General features: G+C 38.3%; 1 protein-coding gene across 2 annotated transcripts in view; it reads right to left on the reverse strand.

Moving 5' to 3' along the window:
* Window positions 1-16,065, reverse strand: part of Fgf14 (fibroblast growth factor 14) — a 624,212-nt gene that overhangs the window by 148,482 nt on the left and 459,665 nt on the right. For both annotated transcript variants that reach the window (XM_076872331.1, XM_076872332.1), the window contains exons 2-3: window positions 13,648-13,758; window positions 6,930-7,033 (exon numbers count right to left, since the gene is read on the reverse strand). In XM_076872331.1, the coding sequence (XP_076728446.1) occupies window positions 6,930-7,033; window positions 13,648-13,758 (215 nt within the window). The remainder of the gene's footprint in view (window positions 1-6,929; window positions 7,034-13,647; window positions 13,759-16,065) is intronic.

Raw genomic sequence — 16,065 nt, forward strand, 5'->3', positions numbered from 1 at the left:
CCTCTTTGGGCACCACACTAGAAATGCTTGGGCTACATATCCAAAGTCGTGGTTCTTGAAGCATGCTGGACTCACTGAATTGGAACCTTGGAGTCCAGTGGGCCAGTGTTCTTGGCTCTGGATAGTTACAAGGCAATCTGAGCACACTTGACATAGGATGATGTTTGTGGACCATGGTGCATAGATCTGAAGATCTGATATTTCCCTTATTAGCATGATTTTTATAAAGGCACAAGTTCTGAATTTAAACCATCTTGTTCTCTACTTCATTATCCAAAATTGCATCTATCAATTCTAGGTATTTAAGACTCTCGGGGAGAATCCAAGAAGGTGGGCTACAGGGATGCAACATTCTTGTTTCTTAGTGACCTGTGATTCAAGTAGTGGTAATACTGCTTCACTGGGAGTGATAGAGGATCGCACCCTCCAACAGCTGCTCCCGGGCAGGAATCATGGCCCCTGGGTCTGCCAGGGCTCCAGGCCTCAGAGTCAGAGCAAGACCCCCAACTACTCACCCTTACAGGGCTCCTGGCCATCCATTTGCGCATGAATCCCAGATGCCAATCCTACACAGGACACCTGGCTGCTACCCATGTGCAGGAACTCTGGCCGCCACTCCTGTGTAGATCCCCAACTACCAACATGGAGCTCCCCCAGTCGTGTCTATTTTGGGACTCTGCAGCCACTGCCATAGTCCCCAAACAAGGCAGCCTGCCTACACCTGGAGACATGGCACAGGCTCAGAAGACAGCTGACAGCCCCAACACTGCATGCCACAGAGCTGCATCTCTGAACACGACACCTAACAGCACCCACCGCCTGACCCCCGTTTGACTCCCCCCATCACTGAAAGCAGCCACCTCCATCTTGGGTCACTTACACGGCCATCTTTAGTTGGAACAACTCCCAGTTTGGAACACCAGCTGGTCAGGTACCTAAAATCCCCAGTTTCCTGTTCTCCCCGGGGTAGCTACTAACCCTGTACAGTGACTGCCTCCCCCCAAAAGAAAACAGCTCTCCAAGACAGGGTTTGCAGCCCCCAGAGGTCAACCCACAAAACTTCTGGAGAGAAACGTCTCCAAATAGGAGGTAGAAAGGGAGAGGGTGAGTGAGATACAGTTTAGAGACTAATTTAGAGACCAGAATCAAGTAAAATATATTATAATGCTTTTGCAATAAGTAGGATTACCTAATAAGGTTCTTTTTAATATCTAAACTTACCACAATAATGCCATTGACCCCATTTCTTCGTCTTTGTCTCACAAGCAGGAGGAAAAGGCAATCGATTGCCATCTGTCACGGAACAGTTCTATCTGTACACCCTCAACCTTGATCTCTTCTTCAGGGGAAAGGGGCTTCGCCATCACTCGGTAGGACTATAACCAACTTCAGTGGGACTATGACCCACTGGGTCTCCTGGGGGGCAAGCTAAGCAGGCCCCAAACTGAAGACAGTGTCTTCCTCCATCCAATGCCCTCTTTCTGGTGAAAGCATCACAGTTGACTTCACTCAGGTCATGACAGAGTGAACCATGATTCTCAGCCCCATACTCAGGCAGCCATGGAATTATTTCCAAAATTCTCCAGAAAACCCCATTCACATAGCTCTCATCCTTTGCAACCCCTTGACACAGGGTGAAAGACGAAACAAGGTTACCCTGTGTGCTCAGTGTCTGCCTTTATAAAATAAGAAGCCACTGTCACCATGCCACATTGAAGGCCTGTGCTCCACCTGAGGCTTTCTCTCCATCCCCGCTGACCCCGATCTTATCTCCTTGCTCTAGAGTTACCATCAGCTCCCCCACGGACCATTCCAGAAGCTGGGTGGTTGTTGATTGTTGGAAAATAAACCATAGAGTCACCAGAGGGAGCTGGGAGGGCAACACTCAGTCAAACAAGCTTTCTGGGCTTCACACCAGATCGCTGGACTGAAGCGTCTAGAGGTTAATCCAAGGGACATGCCTTTTCCCTGGCCTTCCAAGAGCTTCTGATGAGCCCCGAAGCTTGCAAAACTCTGCAGTGCATTTTCTTGGTTCCTTTCAAAAATCTACATGAAAAGGGAACAGTTTTCTTATACACTTGTACCAACTGCTTAAGGGACTCAGATGAGATAGTAACTTCAGGAGAACACCAGGACATCCTGGCGCCTGAGTAATAGCAACACTGAACAATGTCATTAGGAATAATAATCTTATAAAGGCCAGGCTGAAATAAAGGAATAGTGAATCTTTATGCAATTTTTGTAAATTTTTTACCTCATCATTCAGAAAAATCAATCAGACTAAAACTTGAATTTTGAAACTCAAAATTAATAAAGCATTTAATGAAAAATCTATAATCTTACAGATGAGGAGGCAGAACCAGGGAGATTGAGCACTTGTAACGCAGGTGATGGCTGAAGAAAGCGCATCTGAAACACAGCTGCTCTTCATTGCTGCCTAGATGATGAATGACAGTTTTCTTTCATTCCTAGTCTTTCTTTAGTATTCAGAATTTCTGTTCCAAACCTTGGCTTTCTATGGGGACTTTCTTGATCTTTCAAAACCACAGGTTGTTTGGAAAGAAAACAAAAAACAAAATATAACAAAACATAAAAACCTTTTTATGTTCCTCTCAACACCATGCACAGTTTGCAATTGGTTTAAAATAGACTTTTTTTTTTTCTTTTTTTGGTACCAGGATATGAACCCAGGGGCACTCAAACATTGAGACACATCCCCAGCTCTTTTTTATATTTTATTTAGATAAAGGGTCTCTCTAAGTGCTTAGGGCCTTGCTAAGTTGCTGAGTCTGGCTTTGAACTTGTGATCCTCCTGCCTCAGCCACCTGAGCAGCTGGGATTATAAGCATGCACCGCTGAACCCAGATAGACTCCCTTTTTTAAAACATCGTTTTAATCTGTCTCATTTTGAAACAAAATAGTTTTTTGATGGTGTCTATTCTGTGCCCTTGAAGTTTGCATTATATCTTCAAGCAAATGGTTTGTATAGGACATTATGTTTCTTGAGACACATATCAAGGAACTTATTACAATCATTTTGACCACAAAAGAAATAACTATTGTCATACAGGAGAAAACAGTCTGCAGGGAACAAGAGCCTTCAGCAATAGAAACACAATTATTGACATCTCAGTCAAGATAACATTTTTTTGTTCCCCTATGGTGGAATTATCTGACACGTTGAGTATCTTTATTTGTACAGTAAGGGATTATGAGAGTAACTTTCTGAAATATAAATAGAAAAATATACACCCAGAGTTGCCACATAGTGGGATTTTCATTTAACAGATTTACCTTAATGACCTATTATATTACCTACATTCTAAATCTATAGATCCTTGATAAAACTGGTCCCATTAGACACCAGCACCCATCACACAAACAAGCTAATTTTTTTTCAAAGTGACCACCAGCTCAAAACAGATGACTTCATTTCTCATACTAAGTCTTCATTAACATTTTTTTCTTTAAATCTGAGCTTGACTAGTGCTGTCATTTAAAAAAAAAAAAGAAAGAAAAAAAGTCAATTCAAAGCTTCTTAATTGGCTTTTAAAATGTAAAGGTTAGATAGTAAATGTAAAAAATTCAAGAATATGAAATACTCATTATATATGATCAATCTTTCCCCTAACAAATATAATATTCTGTAATTTTATTTATCCCTTAAAAATTTCCAAAGGAACATTGTATTTTAGGTTATACTGCATAATAATTACCCCGAAATGAGGCTTATTTCCTAGGTAACAATTCCCTAAAGGTTGTAATCACATCATCTCATGTTGGTAGCTTCTTGTTAGAATAGGTGCCAGACCATCTGATGAAAAAATGTCTGGCACACAGAAGCAGTAGAGTAACAGAGTTAAAACTGTAAACTACTGAGTCAGACTAACTAGGCTCAAATCCTGTCTTTTCCAACTACTACCTGCATGACTTCAGGAAGATTCTTAAACAATTTTGCACGTTGGTGTATTCATTTTAATGATACTTGCTTTAAAAAAAGGTTGTTGGGAGAATTAAATGAGCTGACTCATTCCTGGAACAGCGCAGACAGAGTGGACAAAGGTTGCCACCATTACTAATACAAAAGTCATCCTCAAGAATCATTATCATACAGCAGTTGTTATGTCATGCTCTGCATTATTATTTTAGTAGGCTCTTCATAACTAATTATGAATAAATAATTATAGAAAAACATCCTTTGCCTTGAAGTATCTGAAGTTTAAATCCCCTTACATGGAAATAAGACAGAACATGAAGATGTAGTATAGACTTGAGAGTGCCTTTCATTTTTATCCAACCCTTTTCCCACAAGATGGCTGAAGATTATAGGGCCTGGCCCAAGCAGAGATCTCTTAGGGTGGAGCTGGGCAAAGACAGCATCTCTGGCCAGACCCAGGCTTCAGAGAAAAGTCCAAGATAGGAAGAGGAGAAACCAAGATCTGCAAGTCAGAGAATCAGGCAAACATAGAGGAAGCCCAGAAGTCTAGTGTCTGGAGAACCATTGGAAGACAACAAACGCATCAGTGAGAAGTCTGACAGGATCGCTAGGACCTAGGTATCCTGTGAGGTACTGTGGCCCAGGGCTTCCTCATGAGACCTGATTCTGGGCATGGAAGCCATATTGGACACGCTGGGGACTGGACTGGGCAGGGGGCACCTTTCTCATTTCTCTTCTCACTGTACTGCATAGACTGCACTGGACTTAACCAGAATTTTAGTATGTGTTAAGACACACTCAAGAAGATATACCCACTTTTAAAGAAGACTACATATATTAACAACCTCATGGCAAAAGAGAAAAACCTCTTGCTCAGTAGTGAAAAGATAAAGGTAAGTTCTGCCTGACATGGAAGTCCATACCAGAGCACAGCGTGGGGTAAGGTACCAACAGAGGGAGGGAAGTAGAGGCCACTGCGTCTGGCGATTTCAGACTTCTCAAAGGTTACTTTGGGGAAAAATAAAGAAACAAAAATAACGGAACAAATGTCAAATCGATAAAGTTGACTTGTGTCTGAAATGAGTCATCCTCAAGAAAAGAATCTTCCTTTGTACTGGCTTTTCTCTAAACGGGTACAGGAAACTAGCAGGATCTTGCTCAGAGTCCTGGTGGTCATCTTGTCTGGCAGCACACACTGTGCACCAGGTGAGACCCAGTTCTGTGTACAGGCAGCAGGTACACCCTTCAGGGAACTCAGGCAAGAGCTGAGCGCAAGGGCGGCCTGTGGAGCTCTAGGCTCCCCATGAAGGGAAGCCACAGCGCCCACGCATTGCCCTTCCAGAGGTTTTCCCGGATCCACTGAGGAGAACACGTCAGATGTCACAGAAGGACCCAGAGAAGAATTCTGTTTGACAACTCTCCCCCTCTCACCACACACCTCCCTTTGTATATACACAGATATAAGTATATAGATTATAAATATAAATTGTTAACATATGCTTAGGTGTAGATTTTGTTAGGAAATAATGTTTAACAAAAACAGACTTTAAAATCATTTGTACAAAAATAAAGTGCATGTAAACTCAAATAAAAGCATATTTAAAGAGATATAAGACTTTATCAGGATCTGCTCAAGGAATAATGAAAAGAATCTTCTTTGCCTAAGTTTATATTGCTTGAACCTATGGCAGAAATGAACTCTGGCGGCATTGTAATGTATGGACATAAAGTATCTTAATGTAGTTATTTGTTAATATTCCAGTAGATGCTATATTGCTGGAAAATTGCTCAACTTCTAACAAATGCTATCACAAAAACAGGGAGACTTAACAGGTTTGCATGAAATACACATTTCAATGTCAGAAATAGCTTTTTTTTCAGTAAAATATTTACGCAATTTGCATTCTCATCTTTAAACATACACTGTAGGACTTTTCCATCCACAAGATCAGTATCTGTGGGTTCCACAAACAAGATCAAAAGTATTCAAAAAATAAGTATCTATATTGAACATATACACTCTTTCTCTTGTTATTATTCCCTAAGTAATGCCAAGTAACAATTATTTATATTATTTCACATTGTATTAGGTACTGTAACCAATCTAGAGATGTTTTAAAGCATAATATAGGATTTGTCAAGATTATTTATGATTCTATGCCATTTCATACAAAATAATTAGTATCCACAGATTTGGGTATCCATGGGGTATCTTAGAACCAGTCTCCTACAGATATGAGGACAGTAGTACACTCCACTTTTCTCTTCCCCTTTTTTAGAATTTTCATTGCTTCTTCTTTAAAAAAATTTTTTTTCTTAGAATCTATATATAAGTGAAAGCATATACTATATGCAGATCTGAAAAACTGTATCTCATTGAAATAGAGACTGAAATGGTGATTACCAGTGGAGGAGGGAAGGGGAAAGGGAAGATGTTGATCACAGGGTAGAAATTTTCAGTGAGACCTCAGGATAAGTTCTAGTGACCTATTGTACTGCAAGGTGACCACAGTTAATAATGAATCATATGCCTCAATATTACTGAAAAAAATAACCTTTTAACATTCTCACTATAAAAAAAATATGTTGTTGAGTTTGTAAGTATATGAATCAACATCATTTCCTCTCCACGACGTATTTATGGATCAAAACATCACAATGTAGCCTGTAAATATTTATAATTATTATGTCAATTAAAAATAAATTAATACAAAAGAAAATGCATGGAAAGAACTTAAAATTTTTTGCAAGAAAATCCATAAGACAAGTGCATTTTTGAAAGTATGGCAAACAGTCACTTCAATATCTAAAATTATTCTTCTTCTCCATATACTCATTACCAAACACTGATAAATAATGAGGAAACAGCTCCTATAGCATTCTAATGAAATTTAAATACTAAAGCAGAATTGGCAGAACCAATAGAATTTTCTGGATTTTGTTGCTGCTGCTGCTGCTGAATGATTGGCAGCATCTTTGGCATGCTACTTACTGATGGGTAGAGGTAACCTTCTCCGTTCATGGCTATATACAACCCTGTCTTCACACCCTGGATGGCAACGACACGCAGTCCCACTGGGATGAGGTTGAACAGTGCTGGAAAGATAAACATCTGTCATGAGTGGGCAGAAAGAGGGTAAGTAACACCACAACTCTTATCTTGCTCATTTACTTAAGAAATATCTTTATTGCTACTATCTGAGATGTTCCAATTAAATAACTTTTATTTCAGTTTATAATGAAGAAGACTCTGCTGTGGGTAAAATTAGCGCTGCAGCTCCAATTTATAAGTCTTCTTAGCATTCTTGCCTGCAGCATTCTGAAGAACTGGTGGGATAATGGGCAGAACTGAGCCTGTAATTATGGTTCTAGTATCACAACATCTGACACCATTGGATTCCAAAAGACATCAGCTGTGAAGAGTCTCAGAAGGCAGGATTTCAAAAGTCCAGGTTGAACGGTTATTCCCATCTATCACATAGGGAAGATGTGATTGGTCATTGCAGTGTAGTGCAGGCCAAATTTAAAAAAAATAATGCCAAAACCAAGTTACTTTTGCAGAACCAACGTGATACACCAGCAAAGCCAAGAAAAGATGTGCATCTGATCTGCCAAGATGTGGAATGTTTGGGTTAAGAGAACCTTAACCTAATCAGTGTTACTCCATTGATAGGTCCTAACTGGGTGGTAACTGAAGGCAGATAGGGTGTGCCTGGAGGAGGTGGGTCCCTGGGGCATGCCCTTGGGTTTATATTTTGTCCTGTTGAGTGGAATTCTCTCTCTTCTTCCTCCTGCTATGTCCCCAGCTGCTTTTGTCTACACAAACTTCCACCATGAGGTTCTGCCTCATAAAAGACCTGAGGAAAGGAGTCAACCATCTATGGACCATGAGACCTCTGAAACTGTGAGCCCCCAAATATACGTTTCCTCCTTGAAATTGCTCTTACCAGGTCTTCAGTCCCAGCAGCAAAAAAGCTCACTGAAACAGATAGTTTTCAGATTTTTCCACCTAATAGATAAAAACTCCCTAGCTTACATATTTTGTTTCTTCCTTTGTTAATAAAGTGTTTTTATATATGTTCCCACAGTGTAGTTAGCAATGCTATAATTGATGTTTTTAAGTCTTAATACTCCTTAATGCATTTCCATGACTGTTTAGTAAGTTTTCTAGCATATTCTAATTTGATAACTGCTTGATGATGTTAAAGATTTCATTGTAGAAACATTTATAAGAGAACTGTTACTAATCCACAGTGCTGTTATCTATGACTTATCAGGTCTTTATTAACTCAAATCTAATTCTAAGCAATAAGACCAAGCAAAAACAGGCATGGAAAGCACTAAAATGCGATAGTGAATGTATAAGTAAAATATCTTAACTTTAAGCCTTTGACTCTATTCCACAAAAGACAAATCACTTGAAAATTGTGGGCTTTTGACTTCATTCTCAGGGTCTACTCAGTGCATAATTTAAAAACTTTAACATTGTGTTCTGTTTTATTCTCAGAGACATGTTTTTGCCTAATAGGGTGGAGAAAGATACACCCCGTCTTCCAATGATTACATGTTACTGCCCCTGAGGCCTCAACATGTCTGCATTGCACAAATGATGAAAGGAAAATAGCACATCATGGCCACAGAAACTCACCCTAGAAGAATGCTTGGGGTACACATACACATATGACTCATTGTATATCCGTTTTCACTATGCAAACTAAAGTTGGGCTGCATTGCATAGGATTCTGAGAATTAATATACCCTTATGGAAAAAGACGTTTCTTTTGCTCATTTTCTATTGTTTAATATTGAACATGGGGTGGTATTGTTAGGCATCAGGAGGTACCTTACAATTGTAGCTTCTTTGTGGGAGAAAGCCAAATTTATTCTTGTGTGGGAAACCTGAATTGTATCATCTCCCTTACATTTTGAAAGGATAAGAACTGTAAAATCAGTACTGATCTGTATGCGAAATTTTAAGGTAAAACATAATCATATACCTGTCTATGCAAACTATTCTAACCTGACTCAAATCTAATTATTTCACCCTTCATCCTTCTAGTGGTATTTTAAGTGCAGATATATTTGATGTAAGGCAGATAGTATAATTCTAGAAGGCCAGTGCATCATGAACTCGCCAAAATAATGTGGTGTGGTAAAGAGAAAAATTCTACAAATATACTTTAAACCATACCAAAATATCCTTTTTTCCCCCATAGTTTTGGAAGGGACCTGAATTATAAACTATAACATATTATCATTTACAGAAGACAATAAGAGAAGAATCCATGGAAACACCACAATGTAGAGAACTATCAGAACACACTGGGATGGGGTTGGGGGGCTAGTGAAAAACACAGATACATTAATTAAGAATTAGAATTTTCTACTCTTTTGGAATTTTACACAATTATAAATTGATGGTATAAACCCTAGGGGATAAACAATAACAAAGGTGATCCTGCAACTTTGTTCATTCTGTGAAATCATCTAGCTTCTATACAACAGTGGTTTTCAAACCTGGCTTAACATTAAAACTGGCCATGTTTACATGAGAAAATGACCAAGTCTATCTCCAGACCAATGAAATCAGAATCCCTAGGAGTGGTTTTAGGGTTTAAGGATTTTTTTATTGTTGTTGTTGTTGTTGTTGTTGTTAATATTATTAAGAAAGCTCCTCAACTGAGCCTAACACAGTTCAGGTAAGAATGGCCATCCTAAAGCCTGTGGGGTGTTATGACAATGTTTACACATCAAGTATATTGGCAGGGCATTTCTAAGCAGAGAGGGGTTGTTTTAGAAGTTTTGATGTTTTCATAAATATTAGTGCATATATAATATATAATAGTATAATAGTATAATATATATTACCATTAACCATCTATTAACTCTGATAATGGGTAAAAAGAAATTTTACAACACAGAAAAATAATCCACATCATCCCCAAAACTAAACAAGGAAGGAGGAAAAACCACTTCAGTGGATGAATAAATAAAAAACAAAAGGTGGCCTATATACACAATGGAATTTTACTCAGCAATAAAAGAGAATAAAATCATGGCATTTGAAGGTAAATGGATGGAGTTAGAGAAGATAATGCTAAGTTAGCCAATCCCAGAAAAACAAATGCCGAATGTTTTCTCTGATATAAGGAAGCTGATTCATAGTGGGGTAGGGAGGGGGAGCATGGGAGGAATAGATGAGTTCTAGATAGGGCAGAGGGGTGGGAGGGGAAGGGAGGGGGCAGGGGGTTAGCAAGGATGATGGAATGTGATAGACATCATTATCCAAAGTACATGTATGAAGACACAAATTGCTGTCAACATACTTTATATACAACCAGAGATGTGAAAAAATGTGCTGTATATGTGTAATAAGAATTGTAATGCATTCTTCTGTCATTAATTTTTTTTAAAAAAATCAATAAAAAAGATAATATTGAGATTAAAGCAAAAATAAAATAAAACACAGGGTGTGTGGTAACACTGACATTTGGTAGTTTTACAGGGATACACCTCTAGGATTGTGGTCATGTAGGCACCTGAATGCTCACATTCAAATGACAAGCAGTCGTTGCTACAGCATCTTCCCTATAGGGCCATACACCCGTCATCAATGACTTTCTCCAATTTTTCCTTTCTAGAGACCTCTAGGTCTCAGGGTGGAACCCTGGGAGGACAGGGTTGAGGGGGTGCACCATCCAGGAGCCCCTTTGCCTCTTCTCATCTGAAATTACAGAAGCACCTTAGCAGGGAGGTTGATTTTTCTTTCCAAATAATTCTATATTTAGTAGAAAATGCGTTGAACTCAAATCAGAAAGATTTCAAGGTTCAATCCCTTAGTTTTTCATTTGCTGACTTTTAGGGACATATCTGGGTGGGTTTTAGGTTATTTCTCATTATTTTTTCTGTTTATGGATGACATCCTTGGTTTATGTTCAGAATTATGAAAAAATGAAAACATGATTATCACTGCATCACTCCTCTCCTGAAACCAAGCAGGCTGTGCTCCCATTAGCAGCTATATATTGGCTTATACTTAGAGAAAAAACTCTCAGCTTAAGTGCTATGTCTGTATGGAGGTGTCAGCATTTCTAGTGCATATACTTATTTTTTAAAAAATTCTTTTCAATGCTAACAGTTTCTCTGAAGTTTCTGTGACTACTGCAATTAATCAGAAGAAAAACAATTTTAAAATTCATCCTAAAAATGGTGGTGTTCAATTTTGAAACGTGATAGTGCACAAAAGGAGAATTAATTGGTAATTCCCATTGCTTTTATAAATCTACTATAATCCTGCCAATTTTTATTAAATTTTGTAATCATAAATCTTGAATAACCTTTTAAGGAGAGAATCTTTATCTTACCTCCTTTAAATCTTTGCAAATGTTGAAATGATAACACAGCTAACCTAACTGGATTGCAATGCACATAAAATACAGCAAAGGGAGTGATGGGCCAGGTCTTGGCATAGAAATTGAACTCCCTTGAGCGGGAATACTTGACTTGGCTCGGATGTGCTTCTCTGGAGCTCCTATCCTGTCTTTCTTAGGACTGTTCCCAGCAGAGGAGTTTTCAGAAGTGACCTGGTGTGTCTTGCCCCATCGAGGGCAGATTTCATGCAGAAAGAAAAGCCACAGGCATTGAGAGCGCAGAAGGCAGCATCTCTAGTTATCTCGTCTTTCCAACACTGTGTCTAAGGGTCTACACCTGTGTGTGCATGTCTATGCTGTCTCCATCAGCACATTCCCAATTCAGAAATGACAGTGCTGCTTATTCAATTCCCAGTCAATATGCTCTTTAAAGACAATGTCTACTTGACACATCTCAAAGTGATATTGATTCTCATCATTAGGGGTCAACAATTTGGTGTTACCGCTTCCCCAAACACCTCTCTTCTAAAAGAGAAAGAAGCTGGGGGGAAATTCATACAAACTTTTGTTCTGAAGAAAATTATTTTTCCAAGCAGTCCAATGAAGCAGCATTTTTCTATAGCTCTGGTTCATTTTCTTTGTTGAAAACTCTTGTCATAAATTGGATGACATCACTCAAAACATCATAGCTCAGAAAGTGAGTGCAGTTATGGAGAACAAGATCTTTTGTTTTATTAGACTCTGGGCAAGGACAGCCAGAGAACAGTGAGGACATAGAAACTCACAAATCCCTAAGCTCCATGACCCACAATGCTGTAAAACATGAACCAGAGGAAATGCCTCTTGGTGGAAGAAGGGGTACAGAGTTACAGATGGGAAAGGAAATGAGCAGACACATATGCACAAACTTGACCACAAAAACCTGTTCTCTTTTCTGGGTCAAAGACAGGAAGTATTGATCATCTTCAAAGGTCCCATCTACTGATAAAATCTTAACAAGTGATAAAATCTTAACAAATCTTAACGTTTTCTGACAAAGGTCTTATGAATTAAAAGCTTCTCTGTGCCTGGATTTTTACTTTTCCTTTTCCTAAATTTAAAAAGAAAAAGAAATAAAGTAATAATAAAGCACAGAACAAATATTTTTTTTTAAAAAAAGAATATAGAATGGACATAAAGAGAAAAAAATCAGAAATTTGAAAAAAGGAAAATGGAGACAAAGTTAAATAAAAAAAAAAGTTGGAGAAAAATAGAAGTGAAGAGATAGCCAAAACCTAAAATAGTAAACATAATGGTTGAAAAAATATTCATATTTCAAGTAGAAACACCAAACATAAAAATTAGCCTATTTTATATCATGAGCTTCTTTCAGAATGAGTGTTACTGAATACAATTATTTAGGGTAAATTATTTAAAGTGTTAGTATAATTTAAAAAATGAAGTGCCTGTCATCTGATACTGTCTATGCTAATTCCCTGTAATAGAATGATGTTCTTCCACAGGTGAAGAACTAACGATGAATGGGTGGTGAGACACACATCGACTCCTACCTAGTAACATTTTCTATGATGAAATATTCCTAATATAACAGTTTTTACTTTTCACTATCATGAGCAGTAAGAGGTGTGTTAGAGGGAATCAGTATAAACAGAATATGGGAAAGGAAAATGCATTTGAGTAAGAAGGCACAACAGACAGACCATACCACGACAAGATAAATACAAAGAATAAGTAAAAGGAGGACAGACATGATAGCAATGGAAACTCGGGAGATTTTTAGTAAAATGATGGACCCAATACCAGGAAGTGGTTAAAATTTGAGTCAATATGTTTAGAGGTATACAGCCTTCATGTCCTCTTCATAAGGAAGAGTTCTTGTTAAATGCAAAGAATCTGAAAAATTATATTTCTATCATTTACAACAACTTAATCCTTATAGCTCTTGAATATCCACAGGTATCATTGAGAAGCTGCAGGCCTCATAAAATAGTATATTCAGAGGAAATACATACTCAGTTTTCATCTTAATACACTAGTATACTTACTTGGCTATTATGATAATAAAATTAAAAGTAACAGTAACTTCCAGAGTCTGGAAAACTGTGTGAAAAACCTGAGATTATCATCTTACAATTACCTTAAAGTCTCAGATTTCGTTTGTTTCTACATTGTATTTTTATTCGTGTGGCTTTCGTAAGATTATACTGGCACTCTAGTGTGTAACATTTGTAAAACTGAACCAACTAACCAAACTTTTGCAAAGGAAGCTCTAAAATGTCACGGAAGCAGCTGTGCATCTTCTCCCAACCGTGCTGGCTGGTGGCCTGTGTGGTCACTTACTAGAATTAGTGCTGTCGTCCTTGGTTCCGTCGAGAGCTCCATCGGGGTGCATTTGCAAGTAGTAGCCTTGCCTGCAATACAACCTGGTCACTATACCCTTGAGCTGGGGATCTGAAAGGCAAACAGAGGGTCATGAGCCTCACCATGTGGCAAGGGAGACTGTTTTCTGTTTCTTTTTCAGAAATAACAGGACATTCTATATAGCAGTAGCATATTTATTCTATGTCTCAGAAGTATGAATCATAGAAGGTAAAGAAAATACTGTAGTAAGCCCCAGAAAATAGGCATTTTATGAAACTAATATATTTGGGTTGAATTTATTCCTTAAACTATTAAACTAATGAAGGTATTAGTTTAATTATTGCTTTAAATTACAACGTAACTTAATGTTATCATTCAAGATGGCAGGGATTTTGCAAAGCTGTAACTCTAAGAAACTTTTTAAAAGGCTTTTAAATGGAGTTTTCCTTTTACTTAAAATGACAAATAGTCCCCAAATGTGATAAACCTGTCTTCTTTTAAAAATTTATGCTAACGCTTAATACACATTCTTAGAAAAAGTCCCAGTTTAGAGAACATCCCCTTTTATCCAGGGTTGCCCTCCATGCCTGGAGGGATCTGTGGTGGCCAGGCACTTGCAAAGGAGAATGGAACACTGTACCTGTAAACTGAGATGAAGCACAAGCAAAGCTACGTGGGAGGGCAGGTGTGGCTCCTTGACAGAGCAGGTGCTTATCATGGGAAGCTCCCTGGTTCAATTCCCAGCACCAAACACACACACACACCAAAAAAATACAAAACCAACTGCACCAACCTACACAGGGAGGTCAGCGCTACAGCAATATTCTGGACAAATTAGACAGATAAGCCTATCTATTTACCTAACCAAAAGTGACAGTAAAATTATACAAAACAGAATCTGACTCTTGATCAAAAGATACAGTTTTGTAGAGGGCAGTGGAAATTTAGATTCACAAAAAGGGAAATCACAAGTCTTGAACTTCTCATTTGATGATTCACAGAAAAAGTAACCAGGCTAGTAATCCAGTGCTTCCCAAAGGGCCACTGTATCTTTGAGAATAAATATTTGCATGTGGTTTTTCAAAGGCTGTCCCCATCTCAGGACTAGATTTGGTGTGGGACATCATAATCCTCACCATAGCAACTGGCTTCTCTCCACAATAGCTAGATGGGATATGCAAATGTGATCGTACTGTCAAACAGCAGGACACTCCTGAAGGGTGAAACCAGCCTCTTGTGATCCACAGAGAAGCAGCAGACACACAACAAGGGGACACCAGCAATATACATGCAAAAAAAAAAAAAAAAAAAAAGCATAGCTGCCCCCAAATAGAATAGCCTCAGGCTTTGGTGAGTCTTTGGGAAATGAAACACAATCCAATAACTGTTTCTATGCATGATACACATTTGCTTCATTGATCATATGAAATTGGAAAGAACCTTCCGGAAAATAATGCTCAAGCAGCACCATACAGCAATCTGAACACACATGTCAGGATATAGATGCTTTTAAGACTAGGGTGATAAAAGAAAATACCTAAGTGTGTAATAGGTTTGAGTTACATGTGTTCCTCATTCTGTGCTATATAACTTCAAAATCACTTAATTCTAACATGTACATTAGTGAAAAATTGTTACTACTGCACCTTACCCAGCCGGATTTGAGTGGCTATAAACTCTGTCTACTGAAGACTTCTTTTCTGATTTTTGCTTTGTCTTATTTATTGTCTTTTCTGAAAATAGGTAGCAAGAAAGAGATCAAAAGTAAAAAGGTAGGGGAGAATTTCTTGATAGCCATGGAACACAGAGGATTTAAGAGGCTGATGATTTTTCTGTTGAACCTTTATGTTCTGACATCACTTATTTTTAAATAATCCTATATTTTTGCTCATAAGTCTTCCAGAGTTACTGATCAGGCTAGGCAGAAAGAAGATGCAGACCTGCTCATAGATTCCTTACGTTACACAGAGAGCACGTTTGGGCCAGGCCTCATTTGTTAAGGGACTAAAAATAAAGCAAAAGTGTTTTGAGCCTTCCTTTAATTACATGAAAAAAGCAAATTAATTTTGACATATCTAGTTCCACTAAGCTTCGAATTTTTGTTTTTAAAAATCACAACAACATTGAGTTCTTTTCAGGGGTCAGACATTGTTCTAAGAATATTCCATGGTTAACTCATGGAATCCTCACCACACCTCCACTTGATAGGAAGGCGACTCTGAGAATGAGAAATTAAGTAATCAGACAAAGGGCACAGCACTCAGAAGAGCTGGGCTGGAGGGTGAACGTGAACACTCACCTCTAGGCCCTGCCCACAGAATGTGGCCTCCACAGACTGAAGGATTAAATCAAAACCTCTTAATAACCTAAAATAAATGGAAGCCAATCTGCTGAAAT

Source organism: Callospermophilus lateralis, chromosome 12 (genome assembly GCF_048772815.1).
Source record: "Callospermophilus lateralis isolate mCalLat2 chromosome 12, mCalLat2.hap1, whole genome shotgun sequence".
NCBI classification, from domain to species: Eukaryota; Metazoa; Chordata; class Mammalia; order Rodentia; family Sciuridae; genus Callospermophilus; species Callospermophilus lateralis.